The 21,578-nt window shown below is 39.1% G+C and overlaps 3 protein-coding genes across 11 annotated transcripts in view; 2 read left to right on the forward strand and 1 right to left on the reverse strand.

The window, feature by feature from the left end:
* Window positions 1-9,045, forward strand: part of apc2 (APC regulator of WNT signaling pathway 2) — a 33,848-nt gene extending 24,803 nt beyond the window's left edge. Inside the window, exon 14 of the mRNA XM_055055044.1 lies at window positions 11-9,045. Coding sequence (XP_054911019.1) covers window positions 11-5,549 — 5,539 coding nt within the window. The 3' untranslated portion in view covers window positions 5,550-9,045. The remainder of the gene's footprint in view (window positions 1-10) is intronic.
* Window positions 9,046-9,796: 751 nt separating this feature from the next.
* cunh19orf25 (chromosome unknown C19orf25 homolog) lies at window positions 9,797-12,287 on the forward strand. 2 transcript variants are annotated; one of them, XM_055055416.1, is made up of 3 exons: window positions 9,797-9,910; window positions 10,398-10,576; window positions 11,142-12,287. In XM_055055416.1, exons 1-3 carry the CDS (start codon window positions 9,843-9,845, stop codon window positions 11,321-11,323), a joined length of 429 nt encoding a protein of 142 aa, XP_054911391.1. In that variant the 5' UTR covers window positions 9,797-9,842; the 3' UTR covers window positions 11,324-12,287. The 2 variants fall into 2 exon arrangements, with proteins under 2 accessions (XP_054911391.1, XP_054911398.1); XM_055055423.1 differs by having other exon boundaries at window positions 9,806-10,005.
* Window positions 11,560-21,255, reverse strand: reep6 (receptor accessory protein 6). Of its 8 annotated transcripts, none has more exons than XM_055055309.1 (8): window positions 20,983-21,248; window positions 18,119-18,212; window positions 17,258-17,396; window positions 16,248-16,416; window positions 16,033-16,178; window positions 15,390-15,408; window positions 14,566-14,588; window positions 11,560-13,306 (listed from the first exon to the last, which is right to left on the reverse strand). In XM_055055309.1, exons 1-6 carry the CDS (start codon window positions 21,140-21,142, stop codon window positions 15,394-15,396), a joined length of 723 nt encoding a protein of 240 aa, XP_054911284.1. In that variant the 5' UTR covers window positions 21,143-21,248; the 3' UTR covers window positions 11,560-13,306; window positions 14,566-14,588; window positions 15,390-15,393. The 8 variants fall into 8 exon arrangements, with proteins under 8 accessions (XP_054911284.1, XP_054911269.1, XP_054911306.1 ...); XM_055055294.1 differs by having other exon boundaries at window positions 15,386-15,408; XM_055055331.1 differs by lacking the exon at window positions 15,390-15,408 and adding an exon at window positions 19,203-19,318 and having other exon boundaries at window positions 20,983-21,092.
* Between the last annotated feature and the right edge of the window lie 323 nt (window positions 21,256-21,578).

The following is a 21,578-nucleotide window of genomic DNA, read 5'->3' on the forward strand; positions in this document are numbered from 1 at the left end:
TCCTGTGCAGACAAATCCTGCGAGATCACAACTGTCTCCAGACTCTTCTGGCGCACCTGCGCTCTCACAGCTTGACCATAGTGAGCAACGCCTGCGGGACTCTCTGGAACCTTTCAGCCAGGAGTCCTAAAGATCAGGAGCTGCTGTGGGATCTTGGGGCGGTTAGCATGCTGCGCAACCTCATCCACTCTAAGCACAAGATGATCGCCATGGGCAGCGCTGCAGCTTTGAGGAACCTCCTCACCAATCGACCTTTGAAATACAAAGACACTGCGGTGCTTTCCCCTGGCTCTTGCGTTCCCTCCCTCTACATGAGGAAACAGAAAGCTTTTGAGGCTGAGCTGAATGCCAAACACCTCGCTGAGACCTTTGATACAGTTGAGAAACAGAGTTCCAAGCATTTGAGCTTCAACAAACCTCTTAGGCACATCGAGAGTCTGGCGAAGGATTATGCCTCTGATTCTGGTTGCTTTGATGATGATGAAGCCCCCAATAACTCCAACAGCTTGGACTCTGGTAGCTTCTCTATGCTGCCAATGTATCTCACCAACTCCAACTTTGTGCAAAATCAGCCCCATAGGAGAGATAATGAACCCGAGAGAGATACAGATTTGCCTCAGATGATTGAGAAGAAACATGCTCCTCCTGATGATGTGGTCTCTGCTGCAGCAGAGAAACTAGCAAAGAAGATTACCAATACAGTGGCAAAAATTGACAGGCTAGTGGATGACATCACCATGCACACATCCTCTGAGGACAGTTTTAGCCTCAGCTCTGAGGACCACCTGGCAGACTGGCCCTATGGACAGGATGAGCTTAACGAAGCCCGAGCAAATTCATGCTCCCCCTGCCGTCTGTCTGATGTGAGCAGCTTAGCCTACAGAGAACGCCTCAGCAGAGCCCATGCCCTTCTACGCCTCAAAACCGCCCACACGAGTGTGTCAACAGACAGCCTGAATAGTGGAAGCACCAGTGACGGATACTGCGGCAGCAAAGACCAGGTGCGACCTGTTCTAAAGGCTCAGGCAATCCAACAACAACGACCCAACCAACTTGACCTCAAAGTGGCTCATCAGGAACATCTTGAAGAAGGACAGAGCGTTCTGAATCAGACTAACCAGCAGGATATTCCAGAGAGAGATTCTGTGGATAATAAAGTTATGGATAATGTGGAGATTGGCAACACAGACATCGACAAGAACCAAGAACAACCAGTACAAACACCTGTCAGTGTGTCCACTAAAATATCCTCTGATGTAAGCATGACATCGATTAAACTTTCTCCTAGTTATCAACAGGTCCCACTCATCCAGAGTGTGGCAAAATTTGGAGTCGCAAAGACGGCCATCAATGTTCAGGCTGCCCAAGCGATGAGGAGGCAAACATGGGTACCCACCGTACTGACTGGAGGAAGTATTACAAAATTTGCTCCAATGAATTCCACCAGAAGTCCAACGGTGGGGACGATGGAAACGGTCCAGAAATATTCAGTGGAAAACACTCCAATCTGCTTCTCACGATGCAGTTCACTGTCCTCACTCTCTTCTGGTGACGGTGGGCTAGACGGACAAAGTGAGAATGAGCTGGAGAGTGACTCGTCTTTAGAAATAATTGAGGTGGATGATGGCGAAGAAGTGAAGAAAGAGCAAGAAGATGAAACGTTAGAGGATCTGAGCGACAGTCAGCTGCTGATGACCGACTCAAAAACCCTCCCCATCAAAGAGAAAGATCCCATTGAGATATCTCGTACTACCAAAAAGGAAAAGGTGTTCCTTAGGGGCGCTTCCCCTGCTATAAATGAAGACAGATCTCCATCAAGCTCTTCTGAGAACTATATCCATGATACACCCCTAGTTCTAAGCCGCTGTAGCTCTGTGAGTTCACTGGGCAGTTTCGAGTCTCCTTCTATTGCCAGTTCAATCCAAAGTGATCCATGCAGTGAGATGATTGATGGAACAATAAGCCCCAGTGATCTTCCAGACAGCCCAGGACAAACTATGCCTCCTAGTCGTAGTAAAACCCCCTGCTGTGTTGAGTCAAATGTACCAGAGACACAGACCACAGGGATGCCAGGACAATGGGAAAACAGCCTGCGGAAGTTCATAGAGATCACAGATTCCAAGGAGAGGTTCAACCTTCCCGACCTGGAAACCATGATATATTTTACGGTTGAGAAGCCCACAGAAAATTTCTCTTGTGCTTCCAGCTTAAGTGCTTTGCCTCTGCACGAGCACTACATCCAGAAAGACGTTGAGTTGAAATTAACCCCATTACTCCAGCAAAATGATGAGAATCTCCCGTACCCTGATGAAGACGAGGAAGGATTTGACAACGGGGAACGATACAGCGAGGGCAACTCAGAAGAAGACATAGAAATTCTGAAAGAATGCATCAACTCAGCGATGCCATCAAAGTTTAGAAAAGTAAGATCATCCCTGGTGACTGCCATTCCCTCCAACGTACTCAACTCCCAGATCCGAAAACCAATGCAACTACAATTTAACATGCTTCCAAATGGCAAAACCCAAATTTGTCCTAGAAGGAGAAATATATACCCACAAAAAGACTTGAAGTTGGATGATTCTTCCTTCACCGACTCTGCAGAGGGAACACCTGTCAACTTCTCTAGTACAACATCTTTAAGTGATGAAACTCTTCAGTATCCCCTAAAGAACAGGGGGGCTAAAGACTGCACAGCTAAAGGCCTGAGCAAACAGGAAGTGATGGACAATGATGCAAAGAGGATTGAAGACTTGCGAATATTTTCACACTTCCACAAACCACACGGTTCAACCTACCCACCGGAGGTCCAAATGAGCCGAATCACCAAACATGTCATTCCCACTCAGAAGCTGCTGATGCAGAGCAAAGAGGTAGCTGACCGAGTAGCCAGCCTAAAAAACAGGGAGCGATCTCCAAATCAACAGAGGAGGCAACAAGGTCAAGGCTCCTACAGGAAGTTTGACCTGCCAGTTATAAAACAAAACAAAGAAATGAATGTCAACTCCAGAACGCAAAAAGAAAACAAAATGTTTCGACAAATGACACATTCTTCAGAGGATAGTATCGATTTCTATGGTGACAACAATGAAGAAGTAATCAAACGAACAAGCAGAAAACAGATGAAGGAGGCAGCGAGAAGCACTCTCTCCCGAAGCATGACAAACATAGGCAGGATAGATAACTCCCAAGGAAAGCCCAGAGGTTTTCTGAGATTGAAACAAAATCTTTTACGGGATGAATCCCTGGCATGTTACTCACTCAGCTCCTCCGTCAGTTCACTCAGTGATGCCGAATTTGAGGAACATAAAACAAAAGCACAGCAAATGTGGTACAAAAACAGACACAATAAAACCCTCAATATGGCACAGCAAACAAAGGCTGTTACTTTGCACTGTCAGTATGAAGAGCAAAGCTCACCGAGCTCAGTGAGCATGGACTCAGAGGATGACCTCCTCCAGAAGTGCATAACATCTGCCATGCCCAAGCAGAGGCGAAAAATGGCTGCCAGGAAGAAAAAAACAGAAAATACTCATAAACAAAAGGACTCTGACAGATGGGACATGGATGAAGAAATGGATAGTGATGATACAGGATGGGATAACGATTCAGACCTCAATAGTGTCGAGTGGAGAGCCATACAGGAAGGAGCTAACTGTGTTGTCACTGGACTGCAAGCCTCAAAATCTCAAGAGCCATCATCCGAAGAGACGGAGTCAATTCTGTCTTTCATGTCCACATCTAGCTTTACACCTAAAGAAAAGAAATTTGCAAAAGAGAAAAAAGCTAATAAACCTTTAGACTTTGCACAACGCAAGCCAGTTCCCAACTTACCAGTTGTGTTTAGAGGCAGGACAGTGATCTACACACCACAGCAAGCGACGGCTCCATCACAAAGACCTCCGCCCAGAAAAATGCCAAGCAAGACAGATGCTCCAAAGAATCCAAACCTTGCCCAGCACCGGTCAAAGAGCCTTCACAGACTCGGCCAGCCCCAGGACGTGGAACTGTCCCTTCCAAAAAGGAGCTCTACTCCACCTCCAAGGATACCAAAAAGCTCATCCTCTGGATCATCACAGAGCTCCACACCGTCCAAGCAGTCACAGAAGAAAACAGTGTCCCCAACTCAGACAGGTAAACCAATTCAGAAAAAGCCTACCTCGTCAAGTAGTAGCTCACCAGCCAGTAGCCCCCCTGAAAGAAAAGGACGTTCTCCTGTTCTTAATAAAAATGAGAAATCTCCCCCACCAAAAACTCAGAAGTCACCTGTCCGGATACCTTTTATGCAGAATTCAACCCGGCAGTCCCGACCTTTGTCACCACTGGTAACTAACCAAACTTCACCCAAACAAAGTCAACATATTAATGGGAAAAGAGTGTCACCAGCCAACCGATTTGACATGGTTAGGATGACGTCTGTCCATTCGAGCAGTGGTGAATCTGATCGAAATGGATTTCTGAGGCAGCTGACTTTTATTAAGGAATCAAGGACACCATTTAGACGTGATGGCTCTCCTCACAATACACCAAGATCACAAAATGGATCCCCTCGAAGGGCAGCTCCTGGAGCTTCAGCAGTCTTCTTGTGCTCCTCACGCTGCCAGGAGCTAAAGGTAGCAGTGCAAGCCCCTAAAAGGGTGCAGGTAAAAGACCCTGGAAAAGTTCAGCAAGTCCAAAAGCCAATCCCTGGCCTTCAAAAGCAGACCACAAATTTGTCTAGAGCAACTTCGAGTGAAAGAGATCTATCTGCAAGACGGCCAGCCCGTAGAACTAGTTCGGAAAGTCCTTGCAGAGTAGCCCAGCGAAATGCTACTAGCAGAATCTCTGGGGCCAGGCATCAACAAGAGCAAGATACCTTTAAGCGCCATGCTTCATCACCAAGCATAAATATACTGAGTCGTGTTACCAGCCGTTCTTCGCTACGTTCATCGTCCTCTGATTCAAGCGGAAGGGCAAAAAGCGAGGATGACACAAAGAAGAAAGGACAGAGATCTACATCACGGCGCAATACTGGAGTTACTTGGAGGAGAATCAGGGATGAAGATGTACCTCAGATATTGAAAAGCACGCTGCCTGCCAATGCGTTACCACTGGTGCCTTCTCCTGATGGGGAAAAACCAAAACTACTCGGTCTACCAGGAAAACTGCCAACAGTTGTACTTGCATCTCGCAAGACAACGGACGCAACAGTCCAGACAGAAGATTTATCCAAGGACAAGACTAATTCAAGTACTTCTCCAACAGCTGAAACAGCTCCACTGATCTCTGAGGAAGAGGCCAGACTGGCTCTCCTTAGAAAATTTACTGCTGCCTCTGGGAGTAACCACCAGGATGCAGATTCAGATGGCTCATTGAAGAGCCTCAGCACTACTGGAACATCAGACAGCCATGTTGGTGGAATTGTCACTTTCCGCCAGGGACCCCGGAGCAAGGCTGCCAGAGTCACTCCATTTAATTACATCCCCAGCCCCATGGCTTGCTGCCTGGAAGACCCACAAAGCCAGACAGCGACAATGACTGAAAAGGCTGGGGAAAAAATTGAGCTGTAGGGTATTTGGTGGATACCAATCAGCATGAATGACTGCAGACTTAAGCTCAGCATCCTATATGGACACAAGTGTGCTAGTCCTATACCTCGAATATTGCCCCTTTCTCCTATCACATTCATTCCCTTCAAAGTTTTCCCTCTGAACAACTGATCAGATCTTCCATTTGTCGTTGCTAAAGAGTTGGATGTATGCATGGAGACAGAGTGGCCCGATTTGACCACCAAAAACTATTCGTGATGCCCTTCAGAGAACATCTATCCAGGATATCGCATCTTTTTATACTTTTTTCTATTTGTAGATTAATCATTGCCTGGTAGAAATGTAGTCAAAGCATAAAAGACAATGAACTGTATCCAAGCACATAAGTCACAAACTGTCTCTTGGAAACAATCGAATTGAACAACATTATGCAACATTTTCAAGAAACTGCTCAGTTGGACTTTTGGCTGAGAAGGTTCAAATAGTGGTGGACTGGAGATGACTACAGATTCCCATCACATACACAAACAAACACAATGACTTGTAAAGTCCTTTTTACTCACTATAAATCAAAGCTTTTGATCCTTGCTTTACCACTTGACAACAAAGATGCTTCAAGACCATTAGACTTAAAGAAATCATTTGTGATGAGACATTTCTTCAAATAAATGTATCACTACTTCTATTTGTATGCAAGCTGTACACAGGTGGATATTACAATGCTATTCTCGTCTTATGAATTTGTGGAATCAACCTTGTGTGCAGTCGACTTAACATTGCCATGGTTTTTAGAAACAATATAAACATTATAAAAGGAGGCATAGTGCATTGTGACAGGTTCAAATGTGATTTAACTTCTGTTTTTGAGGTATAACAAAATCTGTTTGAAAAATACCTTTTGCCCTAATATTTTAGAATAGATGCTCGCCTTATAAATACAAAGAGTTGGTTTAACAGTATTGGCATACATTGATCTTAGGTCTTGGTATTGCACAATAGCTGTATCTACCAGTCATTTCAAAGTCACATTGTTGCTGGGATTAATAATTAACCCTGAAACTCCAAAATCTGAATTCTGATTTCAATAGTATGATGTAGAGTAGCCAATGCACATCTATTTATTTCTGCTTAGATTGGACTTCGATGATGACCATTTTAATTCAAAGTAGTTTCCCACCACAAACGATACTACTGCAACAGTAGCATCGTTTCCTGTCGCATTCTACAATCCTGCTACTGAATTAGTGTTGTACATAAAACATCAGGAATACAGAAACCCTCTGGTGAGTGTTAACCGCTGACAGCATGCTCATATATTCACTGTGTACACACGGATGTAGACATTGTTGGTACTGAATAATGCTATGATGTAATTCAAAAGGAAGGATTTTTCAGTCCAATGCCATCTGTGATTTTGTGACGCAAAAACGTGTAACAATGCAAACTGTGAATTGATGAACAACGCAGCCACATGCATCTGTTAATGCATTGGGATGTTTGATTTTGCTGATATTCAGGTACTGTTTGCTATTAAGTGAGTGCAGAATATGTTATCAGTGGTGCTTTGGATTTTGGCACAGGATAAGGTACAAAGTTGTGACTGAAACCTCTTAAGTTGGACAATATCAGACATTTAATTTGTCTTTTTTAGTCACCAGCCTCTGAAGTCAAGTGACTACCCCCTCTTGAAATACTGTGCTCTAGAAACTCAAGTAACACAAATTAAGCTATGTTTGTATATCAAATAACCATTGTGCGTATACTCTGCTGAGCTCTTTCCCTTGTGCCTGTTCTCCATCTCACTCTGCAGTGCACCAATGCAGAAGCTGAAGTTTGCTACTTCAGGTTTCTCCAACTACCCTGCAGATTTCAGATGCAAGCCTGCTCAAACACACCTGGATGAAATGAAAGGCTAACCACCAGGCCATTTACAAACTTGATGGCATGTTGAAGAGATAATTCAATTATTTGAATTCCTTGTGTTGCACCAGGAATTCATCCAAAATCTCCCAAAGGACTAGAGTTGGAGACCTCTGAGCTAGCATATTTCGGTTAATGACTCATTGGATGATACCTTCCCTAGGATGCCATAAATAGGCTTTCGGCTAGCATAGCAATGCTAGTAGCTAGCACATTTAGGCTAATGACTCACTTACTACACAATCCCAAGACTAAGCATTACCATAGATAGACTTATGGCTTAAAGCAACAATAATGAATTGCCTGTTTGGGCTCATATTCAACAGTCTTACACCTTCCACAGACTAAAAACATTTCCATCAATGTCAGCATATTAATACTACAGCTAGCAAAGGATTCACTGGATGACTCTCCCGAGCCTTGAAGTGGTCATGACCAGAATGCTAATGCTAATGAAACAGTGAAATACACACTCCTTCATTCTTTGTGTTGCGTGTGGGTAAAATTCGAAGCGAAAGTGCGAAATAATGTGACTGAAGTAATGATTTGTGTTTATGCAGACATGATTAGCGTTGTTTCTAAAATGTTTCCATCGTCTAACCTATGCATTTTTGTCTTTCCAAAACGCTATTACCATGTCAACAAAAAGCCAAAATGTAACAAAGTATTTGCGTTTTACTGTCCTGATGTTGTGTAAAGCAGCAACTTGCATCACAATTAGCTGCCAATTAGTATTCTGAGGCTGAAACCTACAAAATCTTCCACTGTTTAGGACACATAAGCTACAAGTACATTATATAACCACTGCTGACTTTGTTATGGTCTAACTTTGTACCTACTGCAGGTCTTTTGATGGTCTTCACTGCAGTTCTTTTCTGCAACTCTGTACATGTTAATATCTGCTTAAATGTGTTGCTGTAAAAGTAGCGGTAGGTGGTGAAGATTATAAAGACAATGAATATTCTCTGTAGTTGTACTTTTCCTCTTTCATGTGTGCTTGAAGAGGCTGATGGAGTTAATCTACATTAAGGGGCCGTTTTAATAAAACCCCCATGTTGTAATTCTGTAGCATTAATTAAAAAGGCCATATATCCTCCGACTTTTATCCCCAACAGACTTTTAAAGACCTACAGGTTTTGTTATTCTTAAATCCTCTCTTATCAGTGTCAAGAGTCAACGTTTCTAGAAGCAAAATTGTAGAAAAAAGAGGTAAGAATTTCCGCATTCCAATTATTATTCCAACACATCATAGACAAAACAGCGCACACAAGAATAATTTGGTGTAAAATCTGCTGCCTCCTGTTTTGTTTATAAACAAAATGTCTTTGGCAGATTGGAAAGGCATAAAACCCAAGCCATTCATTTGTTTTAGCGTATATTTTAAACAATTATCCAATTATAAGATTGGTTGCCATAGCAATTTTAGCAACACAAATCTGGCTATTGCTCTTGCTTAATTTCAGAGCAACAGAAAAATCCTCAAAATCTGAAATAATTTCCAAGCAACCAAAATTCCAGTAGCTGTAGACTTCAGTTACATTTCTCAGCTGCAGCTAAGCAGCTAGGATGGGAAAGACAATAAAGGCTGGAGAATCAACTCTGTTTGGGTTCTGATCTTTTCTTCACCAACACTGACGGCCGTCTCGTTCACAAGAGACGACCGTTGGTTTACAACCAGTTTGTAGCTGATCTGCGTTAAAATTGCTCAGTCTTCACTTGAACTGGGTCTCAGAAGCTTCACAATGCCATGATAAACATGCAAAATAAAAGTAGCGTGTTATAAATGTCTTCATTCCAATAAAAAGTGATGTGATTCCTTAAACTGCTGCATTGTTTGTATTTTAAAAGTCAATGTGGCACTGTTGGCTTTCTTGCACCAATAGATGCTGCCCAGAAAAGACCAGGAACACCCTACAAATGCTAAAGTTCTGAAGATGCCCTGACCCAGTCATCTGGTCATCACATTGTCTTAATAGTTAACAATGGTCAATGGTCATTATGTTATGCACAATCAGTGCAATGAAATGTTTTAAAGAAGCAAAGCTATTGATGCGAAGTGATCTTTTATTCGAAAAAATGAGGAGATAACTTCAAGAAGATTTTAATGGTGTTTGGCCAAAAACAATATGGGTCAGTACCGCCAACAGCCAGTAGGGGGTGCGACTCAAGACAAAAGGCTCACAAAAAAAGCTTTATTCTTTTAAGTAAACCGGTCAATTTAAATACAAAAATGTTTTTTATTTGTTTTTTTGTTTGTTTTTTTATCTGTTCATGACATGTCAGAAATCCTCACCTTGTTTACCGTCGTCATTGTACCAGTGACGTGGCGTGTGACGCCATGACGCACGGCTGCTTACCCTTAGCTTCCGGTGTCGTGTTTGCTAACTGGTGTTGATGTATTTTTCTCCGGACTCGGTTCGTTTTTCTGCATTAGAAAGTGGGAAAAATACGCCGCTGACGGAGTAAGCCAGACCCAAAACGAGTCGAAAGGTTTTCACAAGAAACATTAACCTCAGCAAGCTATGAAGAAACACGGCTAGTTGTGGCTGTTTACAACGTAAACCAGAATCTCTATCAATTATTTCTAGAATTAAGCTATAATTTGTTGTCACCTAACGTAACGTTAATTAACGACACCCAAAATATCTCACGATATATTTTACTTCGTTATAAATCATTCGGCTGAATATTTATCTTTTTAGCTTGTATAGATTTTTGTGTTTTAGTTGTTTAAAGGGACATATATTAGATAGATTTGTGTTTAGCAATCCGTGGCTTAAAAAGTTCTAGAATCTTGGTTCTATTTCATATAAACAATTACTTTAACACTTTCAAAATTATTCAGACTTCTTTATTCTGGAGAATAAAGAGAAAAATAGATCATTTTGGTAATCAGGTTTACTGGAGCTGGAGGTGCTGCTCTGTTTTCTAACTTCTTTATTCCTTCAGTATTTCAGATGGAGAAAGTGTAGCATTGCTTGTGGAAATGAATATTGGCTCTAAAACTAAGAAACGGGTGGTTCTGCCCAGCCGACCCGAGCTCCCCACTGTGGATCAGCTGCTGGAGGACATCCACAGAGCTGCTCCTGATGACCCAGTTTTCAGCATCCTAGAGAGAACCGAGCAGGGTGAGTCCACACCGGAGACAAGATGGTTCATATTCCCGTCAAATTCCATTATTCCCCTTTAAAAACATTTACATGTTTAAATTAAATTGGACCTCTTAAGACAAATAAGAGGACATGTATCAAATTCAGAAGTACTTTTTAAATATTTATGCAAAACACAATTGTTTTGCTTTTGTTTCTGAAGAAATCAGACAGGGTAAAGAAAAGAGGATTTGACTCTCCACAGGAAAAGAAAACTGGATTCATCCGCCATGAAAGAAATAAAACAAAGGGAAGACAGTTTAGAATGAATAATTCTGAGAATAAAAGTCATAAGATATGAAAGCTACAATTACAAACTGCGCATCTTGTTATGATGACTTTAAAACTCAATTTTAATGCTCATAATTACAACTTTTATACTTTTAATTATTGCTTTAAATCTTGTGATAATGACTTATACTTAATTGAGACATACTCATAAGTATGTCACATATATTTAGAACATGCACTTCATTAACAGAACAAGTGTTGTGTGTGTTTGGATCCGAGCCGCTGACCGGACGTTTGGACGTTCTGTGTTTAGCTTCGTCCCGGTCGGCGGACAGCGAGGCGGAACTGCGCTTCCAGCAGAGCCGCCGCTATTTGGATCTGAACGGCCGACTGGAGGAGGCGCTGGGTCAGCTGCAGAACCAGAGGGAGGCGCTGCAGACGGCCGGGGGAGAGCTGGACAGGACGGTGGAGGAGGTCAAAGGTCAAGTCTGCTGACTCCGCTTCTTCTTCTCTTTAACTGAACTCTGCTACTGGAAACCCAGACAGACAGTGATGGCTGACCTTCGACCTGACCTGTTACATCGCTTCATGGTCCCCGAATGTTTCTGGTCAGGAAAAGTGTTGCGATCTAAAGTATGACCATGAAAATAAATGAGAAATGTGCAGAAATAAAAATCAGAGTGGAAAGGAAAAGTGAGAAAAAAGTAAAAGTATTAGTTTTTCAATATTTGTTTTTTTTCATATTTATGCTAAGCTTTATTCTTATGTTTTTGTAAATAAGTGTGAAACATAAAGCAGTGCATGTTTAATTTTTATTTCAAAGATAACCTCTTGAGATGTTTTTTGTGGGGGTCCTTACAAAAACATAAATATTAAAGCAAAAAGTAATAACATGAATGAATAATATTCAGGTACCCTAACCTTTTCTCATGTGTAGATGTTCACCCTCATTTATTTAAAGCATTAATCACAAATTAATATTTTATTTCAAAGTGAAACTGACATTTTTTTCCTCTAAGTTGAGAAAAAGAAAACAAGACAAGCTTCAACTCTGACATTTGATTAAGAGAGAATTATTAAGGTTTCCAGTTCACAAAATGTTCACATTTTCAACATCCTTTGCAGAGACTGATCTGATCAAACTGAATCATTCCTGTTTGTAAATGTTCAATGTTTCCCGGCCGCCATTTTTCCTGCTGCACCTCAACAACAAACGTGTCCAGAAATATTTCTGTATTTTTGTGTCGTGTTGGCAAAAGTTAGCATCTATATTTTCATCAGTGCAGATGTGACCGGGTTGCTCTTCTTCTACCCACCAGTAGATGGTGGATGTTCTGTTCTGTTCCGTTCGGTTGTGTTTAAAATGTTCACATTACAGACCAGAATCTCCCAGTGGGAAAAAAAACAAAAACAAAAGAAATGTACTTGCTGAGCAATAAATTAAATATGCATTATTTAGCTCCTGACTTTTTGGGTCAATGTTTACTATTTTGTTTTTCTAGAGCAGAGATCTGAAACATGTGACTCTTTCACTTTGTAACCAAAATACTTTTTAAAAATATAGATTTTTATGAAACACTGATTATTGCATTAAATTCCCACAACAGAAAGACACTAAACTCACCAGAAATTTTCTTTTTAAAACTATTTTTCTTATCAAATTGTTTTACTTTTTTTTGTATTTATTTTTACAATAAAATTATCAATGAATTACTTGATCAAAAAAATTCTATTCTATATTACCAACCTTGAGAGAAAACTGGATCCTCATTTCGCTAATTTGTTTTCCATTTTTAAATTCTTTAAATATGAATAAATTGTATTTATTTAAAAACAACAAATTTAGTAAAAAATTTAACAAAACATTACTTTCTGAAAGAAAAGTAATTTGACTTTAGCAAGTCTAAGCAAGTTTTATTTTGTGGGACTAAATAGAAAAAATGTCTCTGGTCTAGAAAAAGTATTTAGTTTTTGAAAAAAAACTGTCTTCAAAAGTAAACAGAGTTCAATGAAAGGATGAGCCAAAGTTTGTTTTTCAGAAAAACGTTCCTGGATTTGTGTGGTCTGACTTACAGTAAAATAAAAGCAGGAAAAGTGTCGGATAAATTGACAGCATTTCAGAGAGGCAAATAAGAAAACAGAAATTCAAAGTGAACTGGTTCATTTTTAGTAGATTCAGTTCTCTGATCTGAACTGTCGATAAAGTAGAACCTCCAGTCATAAGATTTTTTTTATTATTTTTTTCTGAACTTGTTTTTGACATTTAGCTCGTAGATCAGACAGCAGCTTCCAGTATCTGTCTGATTTTCTACAGACAATAAATGATCCCCAAATCATAAATTCAGATTGAATACACCGATCGACAAAAATATGGCCTTATAACCGAGTTTCTGTGACATAAGGAGCACTTTCTGTTTGGATCATTCATGTCTGGTCCTCTTCCTCGCGGAGCATCTTCCTCTGCTGCTATCTGAACAACTGTTAAACACAAACAAGAAATTTTGAGTTATTTTTTGTGTTGTTAAAAAGGTTTCCTATCAAGTGTTTACTGCTTGAGGGGAAAACATCCCATACTACTGTTTTCTAAACTACTGCTACATAAAGGAGGTTTTTCTACTTCACTTGCATGAAAGTCAGATTTTAAAATACTTTAGAACAGGGATTTTCAAAAATGTGAACTAATCCAGGAAAAGAAGTGGGAACGTTCAATAAGCGTCTATAACCTGTTCATTCATCCAACCTGCAGGGGGCGCTGATTTAAAAGTGCGTGGTTCCCAAACAGTGCTAGCTGCGCTTAGCACAGAACCGTCTGCAGTCGATTTACAAGTTAAAACTTGATAAAAACTTGATATGAAGTTATCAAATTCAAAGGTGAGTTTCTTGACATTCGGGTTTCTTGGCTCCTCTGTTGAAAATTGCTAATTTTGCCGCTAGGATTTGTTTTTAGGTCCCGTTTTGTCGATTTTATAACTCGTTCGCCGGACGGAACTCCATAGCGGAATGTGGTTATTTTTAATACATTTGTCTGTAACATTATGAAACTTCTTGAAATAGAAATCGTATTTATTTCAGTTGATATTAATTTAATGTTTTATGTTGAATAATTCGGCCAAACTTCCATTGATAAAAATTTATTTTTAGGGTGTTTTTGGCATATTTTTAAACGCTAATGCTAATCAGTGAAATGCCTATGATGCCTGTCCTTGTTTTTGGTTATTGCTAACGGAGTATTTATTGTGTTTTTATGAATGATGTTTTTTGTGCAACATTTGATTAATGAATTAGTAAACAATTTGTAATTGATGTAAAACTTAATTATGAATTTAACCCAAGGGTGATTGGATTCGATTTTGAAACCAAACTAATAGTTAGACAATAATAAAACAATCTGCTAATAAAATTTTGTCTTTCTTTATTGTTTCAAAAATCAGATCAGTCATCATTTAAAGAGTTTGGACCATGTTGAGGAAGTATTCACCCCCTTACAGATTTAGTTTAATTTAATTTTTTCACATCTTAACATTTTTACTCATGTCAGATCAAATCTGTCTGTTTCATTAAATCCATTTAAATTTGATCATTTAATTAGGTTTTGATGAACAAAAACTTAAAATTCAAGAAGAATAGCTACAATTGTACAAATTCCAAATTGAGCTTTTAATCTGAGACTTTCTGATTATTTTTTTATTTTTAATTTAAAGCAGTGCGTATCTGAAATGGGTTGAGTAATAACTTACCCTCAGTCTACACCAAGTTCTTCCTGAAGTGAAGGCAAACAGCAAAACACATGAACACAAATTAAAAATAAGTGATAAAAATATTTGCTTAGGAAGAACCAGAACCATTCGTGCTCACAAATATGTTCAGGTTGAAAGATTCTGGCTCTGAAAGGTTCGTCTCAGTTTAAGCCACAATTTTTTGGTTTCATTTAGTTTTCTCGCTAAACTGTAAGTTTTTCCATGTACTGGATAGGATCTTTTTTTTAAAATTGAAAAACGGATCTGATCTAAGAAAAAGTAGCTAAATCTAAGATCCAACCGGCTGAGCTGTACAGCTACATCAAATAAAAAATGCCTTATCGTCTGCTGCAGGCCGTAAAAATGTCTTTTTTATTTGATTTTTAACTTAAAGAATAAAAAGCAGATACATTATGCATGTTAATAGTGATTTGTAGTTATATTAATGTCTCTGTGATTAGGAGATGCCTCATTTGTTTTATAAGACCTCATTAATCACAATGTTATGTTTTAATTTTTGCTTATATTTTTATGTATTTTCATCAAACCACATCCTTTTTTTTTAAGGCGTTCCCCAAAGATAATTATGTGAGCCACTTCTTTTTAAAGATTTTAATCCCAATTAAACAATTTCATCATAAAAACAGCAACATGACCAGTTGGGTGGATTTGGAGTTACGATCTACAGAGGAGAAATAAATGTTTTCAGGAGGAGGAAGAAAATCTGCAGCTCAACATCAATAGACAAGAAACTACGCTGTTATTGAACCGGTTCTTTTTATCACAACACAGGATCTTTACCAACAACCAGCTCACTTACCAACCTGGTCACCCAAGAAAAGGCTGGAACAGGCGACAAACACGTTGGGATTAGAAGATTCACGCAAAACAAGGTGTGACGGGTTGGTTGAGCAGTTCTACAGTCGGTACCAAACCCTGCAGAAGTAGAATCTACCAACCCAAACCACAAACATGGACCATCGCAGGCCCATTGGAAGAAAATCTTTGAAATTTGCTAGAAAAAAAACTCCAAAACTTTTAGATTAATGTCTAAAATGAATATAAAAATTTCTAAGTTTCAAAAGTTGAACAATTTTCTTGAAACAACTTTTTCAGGAAAAACTTGTTCAGTTTTAAATTTCAAAAGTTGAGCATTGACTTTTGAACTCAGAAATTTCCAATAATTTCTTTTTAGAAAATCTTTTAGATTAACGTAAAAACCTCTGAGGATTTTCAAGCAAATATAACATTTTTCACGTCTTTTCTAGAAAATTTCTCAGATTAACTCAAATTTTTGGTTTTATTTTCTTTGGAATGTGATATATATTCTTTTTCATCTACTGCAGCCCTATAATGTGGCGTAGTGAACATGTTCTGCTTTGAATCAGCTGTCCTCTGTTTTTCTGAAGCATCATTCCACCATATATTTAAATCTGAGGAAGGAAGTGAGGAAACGGATTTTCTTACCCTTCGTTCTTCTTCGCTCGGCTCACTTGGAGCAACTTTAGCGTTTGACGTTTCTCCGGTTGAACTTGGTAAACTCTTCGGTTCAGGCGGGGCGACCGGCGGCATTGGTGTCACCAGAGTTTTGTTCTTCACCAGAGTGGAGAGAACTCAAGAAGAAGAAGAAGTGTCAGCTTCCTGAAAGAGGAGCGCCGGGGTTTCTACTGGAGCTAGGTTACCTTCTCTGGTGAGGTTCTCGGCGGCGCTCATGGCCTTCCCGCTCAGGTCGCTCACCATGTTGTCCACCGTGGCCTCATGGCGGAGGAAGACGGGCCGAACCACTTTGTTGTAAATGACCTGGGAGCCATTCCACGACATCGGAGCCATGCACCACAACAGGAACAAACACTGGAAATAGACACCAGGAAAACATCCAGAACCATTTCCCACACATTGTTGAATTTTGCATTTATTCCCAAAAAGATGCAACTGACATGACACCACCTGCCAGTCATTCCAGTGGGTTTGTCAGAAACTGACCAGTTGGTGGTCAGTATTTAAGTATTTGCCACTTACCTGGAGGAACTGAACCTCTGGCAACGTTGCCAGAGTTTGTTATTGCTAACGCTGTGGCTAGAGACTCAAAGGGGAAACTGATAGGAAAGAAAGGAACATGCAGCCATTACCCAGAGCGTTTAGAGAGTGGAATACAATTTATTACATTTCCAAAACCCAAATGGAGTCTGAAATAAATGCAGCCGACTGCATGTCCTGTCCAATGAAACTGATCAACTACCCATGTTAGTCAGGACGAAGGTGACTGGCAGTTAACATCCCATCCAAACGACACTCATTGACTGTCAAATCAAAGACCAATAATGCTCTGGCAGCATGAAAACTTGTGCTGCAGTTTATTTTTAAGTATTTTCCTGGAGGCAGATTTTCACGAGCTGCTATTATTTAACCCGACGCAGCGTTCACACTAACATCCGATGAGACTTTCTGCTCCTCTGACTGAGGAAAAACTTGGATTTTAATGTTGATTTCTCCATTGTTTCCTGCCTGACATGCGACTCGGAGAAACGTTTTGCCTCAGTGTGGCTGATAAGGCAAAAATAACTCTTGTGGTGTTGCGTAGAGCTCCTCTACCTCTGCCAGTATAACTGTGTGTTTGTCGGAGGTTTGGGGGCCGGCGTCATGTCAACTTCGTAACATATTTTGTTTTTTGAAACTCTGGGTGTGTCCTCACCTTAAATGCATAATAAAACGGGAACCAGTAAAGGAAAATGTCGGAGAAGAACTCGCCCAGGCTGAAGACGCCGTACACCACCCAGTAGGTCAGCCATTTTGTGTCGTCTTCTTTGCAGGGACTTTCGATGGCTTTGATTCTGCAGAAAACCAGAACTTAAGCTCCAACCGAGACAGGACCAGAAACAACAGGCAGAAAATGAAGGAAACTTTCCACATCCGTTTCTGATTGATAAAAAAAATAATGTTTGAAGTTTTCTACCAAATCCTGAAGGTTTTATCTGATAAAATACGGATTTACCAAAAAACGTTCAGTTGATATTCATTAGAAAAACCAACTGCAGTGAATAAATTGGATCAGAGCAAAGATAACGTTTAATCACAGACACATTAATAACGGTACAGTCATCCTGTAAAATGAAGTTTATTTTTCTTATATCTGACGGATTATTAGAGCCAGATGAAGAAAAATATTTTCATTACAAGAATAAAGTTTTACATCAATGAAGTTTAAATTGTATCAGAATAAAGTTGCAATAATACATGAATAAAGCAAAATTACCACATTAGTCACAATAATATGAGAATAGTTTCACTTTATTCTGGTAATATTATTTTATTCTGCATATTGCTTCTCGTATTACAACTTTATTCAAACTTTTTGGTCATACATGTTTATTGTCGTATTACGACTTTATTCTCATTATTTCAGCTGTTTTATGAGTCTATGAACGTTTGACACTGGAACCGGTCGACATTTTAAATATCCAAAATGAATAAACAGAAGCAACAAACTAATGAATTAAACAAAACTGCCCTTCAGAATAAGGGCAAGTTGAGACCATCTAGGAATCAAACTCACGAATAATAAGCCGGATAGACGAAGCCGATCAGGTTGCAGAGCAGCGACGCTCCATATCCATAAACCAGGTAAAGTCCAGTCAGCGAAACGGCACCTGGACAGACACTTTCAGTTTATATGAATTCACCGCAAATTACGTCTGGAGACGCAAAGAAAACATGAACCTTTCAGAGAATAAAACCAAACAGCACTAAGTCAAAATAAGAATAAAATCATAGTAGTACTGGAATAAAGTTGTATGACGAGTCAAAATTTTATAATAAAGTCATAATATCATGAAAATAAGCTCATTATAAAAATAGTCACCAAAATACAAGAAAAAATTCTAAGGAATAAAGTCATGAAAATGAAGCCGTATGACAAAGTCATAATTATAGAAAAACAGTCACGACCAGAGTAAAGTACTAACATGATTCATACACAATAAAAAGTCATATTATAAGAAAAAAGTTGGAATAATATCAGCAAAATGTTATATGACAAGTTTAATGAAACGAGAATAAACAAATGTCCTATTTGAAAGATAATTTCTCTAACAGACGTAATCTGTGAACTTCAAAGCATCAAGTAAAAAATATTTATTAAACCGTTAACTCAAGTCCTGAGTCACTTTAATATTTAAAATTTACATTATCAGATGAACCAAAATATAAAATTAAGTGGAATTTTTGGCATTTTAAAGACCAAAACAACAATAAATCATATAAATAACAAAATCAGGCAAAAAGAAATGCTTCCAAATCAGTTTCTTTTAATAAAAACGTTATAAAACTTTAATGGAAACTGCAGGCGTGTGTCTGTGTTTGGTGAATTTCTGGTTTGTTTTTCATTCAGTGGGTAGAAAATCCACTTTAAGTAAAAGTAGAAATACTTCATAGTCAAGTCAGAAGTACAGCATAGTAGTGAAAGGTACTTTTTTTTAAAGTTACTCATGTAAATAAGTAGTTTCCACCCACCTGAACATTTACGAAACAACAGAACATGAAGTGACAGATTAGTATTTTAATCTCAGGTTGTGTTATTGCGGGATGACGTCATGTTAGCGATGGCGCGGTCTGAGGCTCCGTCCCATTAATCCTCCTACCTCTGATCAGCTTATGCTGCTGTTCAGTCATTGGGCCCGTCCTGCTCTGCTGCCGGGATCATCTGCCTCCGCCAGGCACCGGTGACGTCATCGCCGCGTCACCGCCCCGCTGCTGCCTGGTGTTTCCCTCCACGGCGTTAAAGGCTTATTAGTTCAATTATTTTAGTCATCGAAAATTTTATTTTTCAGTTGACCACCAAAGCCTGTTTTTTTTTAATTAAACATTAGCAATTTATTAAAATATGCAAATAAACAATTCAACTTTTAAATAACAAACATTTTAATCCCTAGAATGAAACAATATTTCTTTAATCCGGTGTTTAAGTTTAGCTAAACTGACTTTAAATTACCCCGCAATAACACAACATCTTAATCCAACCAGAAGTGGAAATATTAGCCTTTTAACTCACTTATTGTCATGAACTCTGAACTAATTTACAGATTCTGAAAGTTTGGATTCTAAACTTTCCAATAATGTCAAACACATAGAAATGAAAATAATCTATTTACTCCCAAGTGTTGTGTGCGTTAGTCGTATTGATAAGAAATCTGCTGAGGAAGCGGTATGTGACGTAGCATCGATGTGCGCATGCGCATTACCACAAGGTAGAATGGGTTTAAGGGTGGCACAGACAGACAGGCACCCCTGCTGGCCACCAGGGGGCGCCTGGGCACCGCCTGGGCACCGCAGTGTCAGAAAGAAGTGAAGCCCTAAAGGCTTCACTTTTGATTCCAATGATTATCACAATCATTTTAGTGATCGATTAATCAGGGTTTTTTAAAAGTATATTAAATACATTTTTCAATTAACCACATCAGCCTTTTTATACAATGTTAGAAATTCATAAAAGATGCAAATGAACAATTCAACTCTTTAAAATAAACATTGGGACAACGTTACAATAAGGCTCCCCTTGTAGGTAGCTAATACTTCATAGTTATGTTATTAATTAAGCTCTTAATACTTTCTAAATAATTAATAACTGTTTATTATGCATTAATCAAAGGTGAGAAGGAGACAGAATCTACTGTCAAATAATGAGCCAGATCTATATATTTAATCTAGAGTTTTTATACTAAAAGTTTCAGATACATTGAAAACATGTTAAGCAATTGGATTATTATTTTACCATACAGTCTCCTTCTCATTCTTACTTAATGCATAATAAACAGTTATTAATGCTTTATAAAGTGTTCATAGTTGACTTAATAACATTTATAAACTATTTATTAGCTATCTATAAAGGGAGCCTTATTGTAACATTTTATTGCCTAAAATGCAAAAACTTAATTCCTTTAGTGCTTCATTATCAGCAGTTAAAAACAAATCTTTCTGCTTGACTTATCAATGCAGTGAAAGGTTGATTTCTTTTTTATTTTACTGATTGATTATTGGGAATGAAAAGGTGCGTAATAGGATCATTTGAACCTGGTGAAGCTAAAAATGTTTATTGTTTCTCAGCTCTACCTTTCGATTTGCTCTTGAAGGATGATTTTTTTTTGCACTTTGTCTAGGAAAAATTGACACAGATCATGCTAATATGATATTAAAGTATTTATAAACTGTCCAAATTTCATCCTGCACAAAACTATGAAAACTGCTAGACCTCAGAAGTTTGACAATGCAGAAAACTAAGAAAAAAGTGTTGGTATCGGCAATACTTGGTATCGGATCAATACCAAAATAAGCATCCACCTCGCATGCTCATTTAGCTCATAGCCCAAATAGCAAGAATCTCCCTGAATCGGTTCAGAAACACTGGATTTCAAACCGTCTAACCTGCATTTCGACGTGTTCTGGTTCCGGTTTTTCTGCGTCTGACGAACCGTAATACTGAACCGTCAGCTGAACAGAGCAGATTACTGAACCGTTTCTGGTTTACCGAGGGCGATGACCTTCTTCTTGATTCCCGTCCTCTCCTCCAGCTTCCCCAGAACATCCGTCACCACGTTCTTCTCGTTCAGAAACTTTTCTGCGCGGTCCTTGATGGAAGTGAAGACGTTCCACAGCCCCATTATTCCTCAGTGACCTGGAGGTGGCCGAAAGCGGAGAGATAATCCTCTGACAGACACAATCTGATTTAATGAAGAGGTAAAGCTCTGCTGCAGGGAGGTGGAGCGCCTGGCCTTGGCAAATAAACACAGAGGCACATTTCTGTAATCAGACTTTTGAATTTGGAACAAATTAAAGCAAATTTCAGATTAGTTTGTGCAACGGGATAAGTCTGAAAGTGGCTCTTTGGACTTTCCACAGTAAATATCAATAACTATAATTAAATATGAAAGAGAACCTGATAATAAATAACTCAGGTTTTGCATTTAATTTAATTTCCACAAAGAATAACACTAAAACTATTAATAATGTCATGTTTTCAG

This window comes from Poeciliopsis prolifica, unplaced genomic scaffold (assembly GCF_027474105.1).
Source record: "Poeciliopsis prolifica strain line A6 unplaced genomic scaffold, Auburn_PproV2 SCAFFOLD002, whole genome shotgun sequence".
NCBI classification, from domain to species: domain Eukaryota; kingdom Metazoa; phylum Chordata; class Actinopteri; order Cyprinodontiformes; family Poeciliidae; genus Poeciliopsis; species Poeciliopsis prolifica.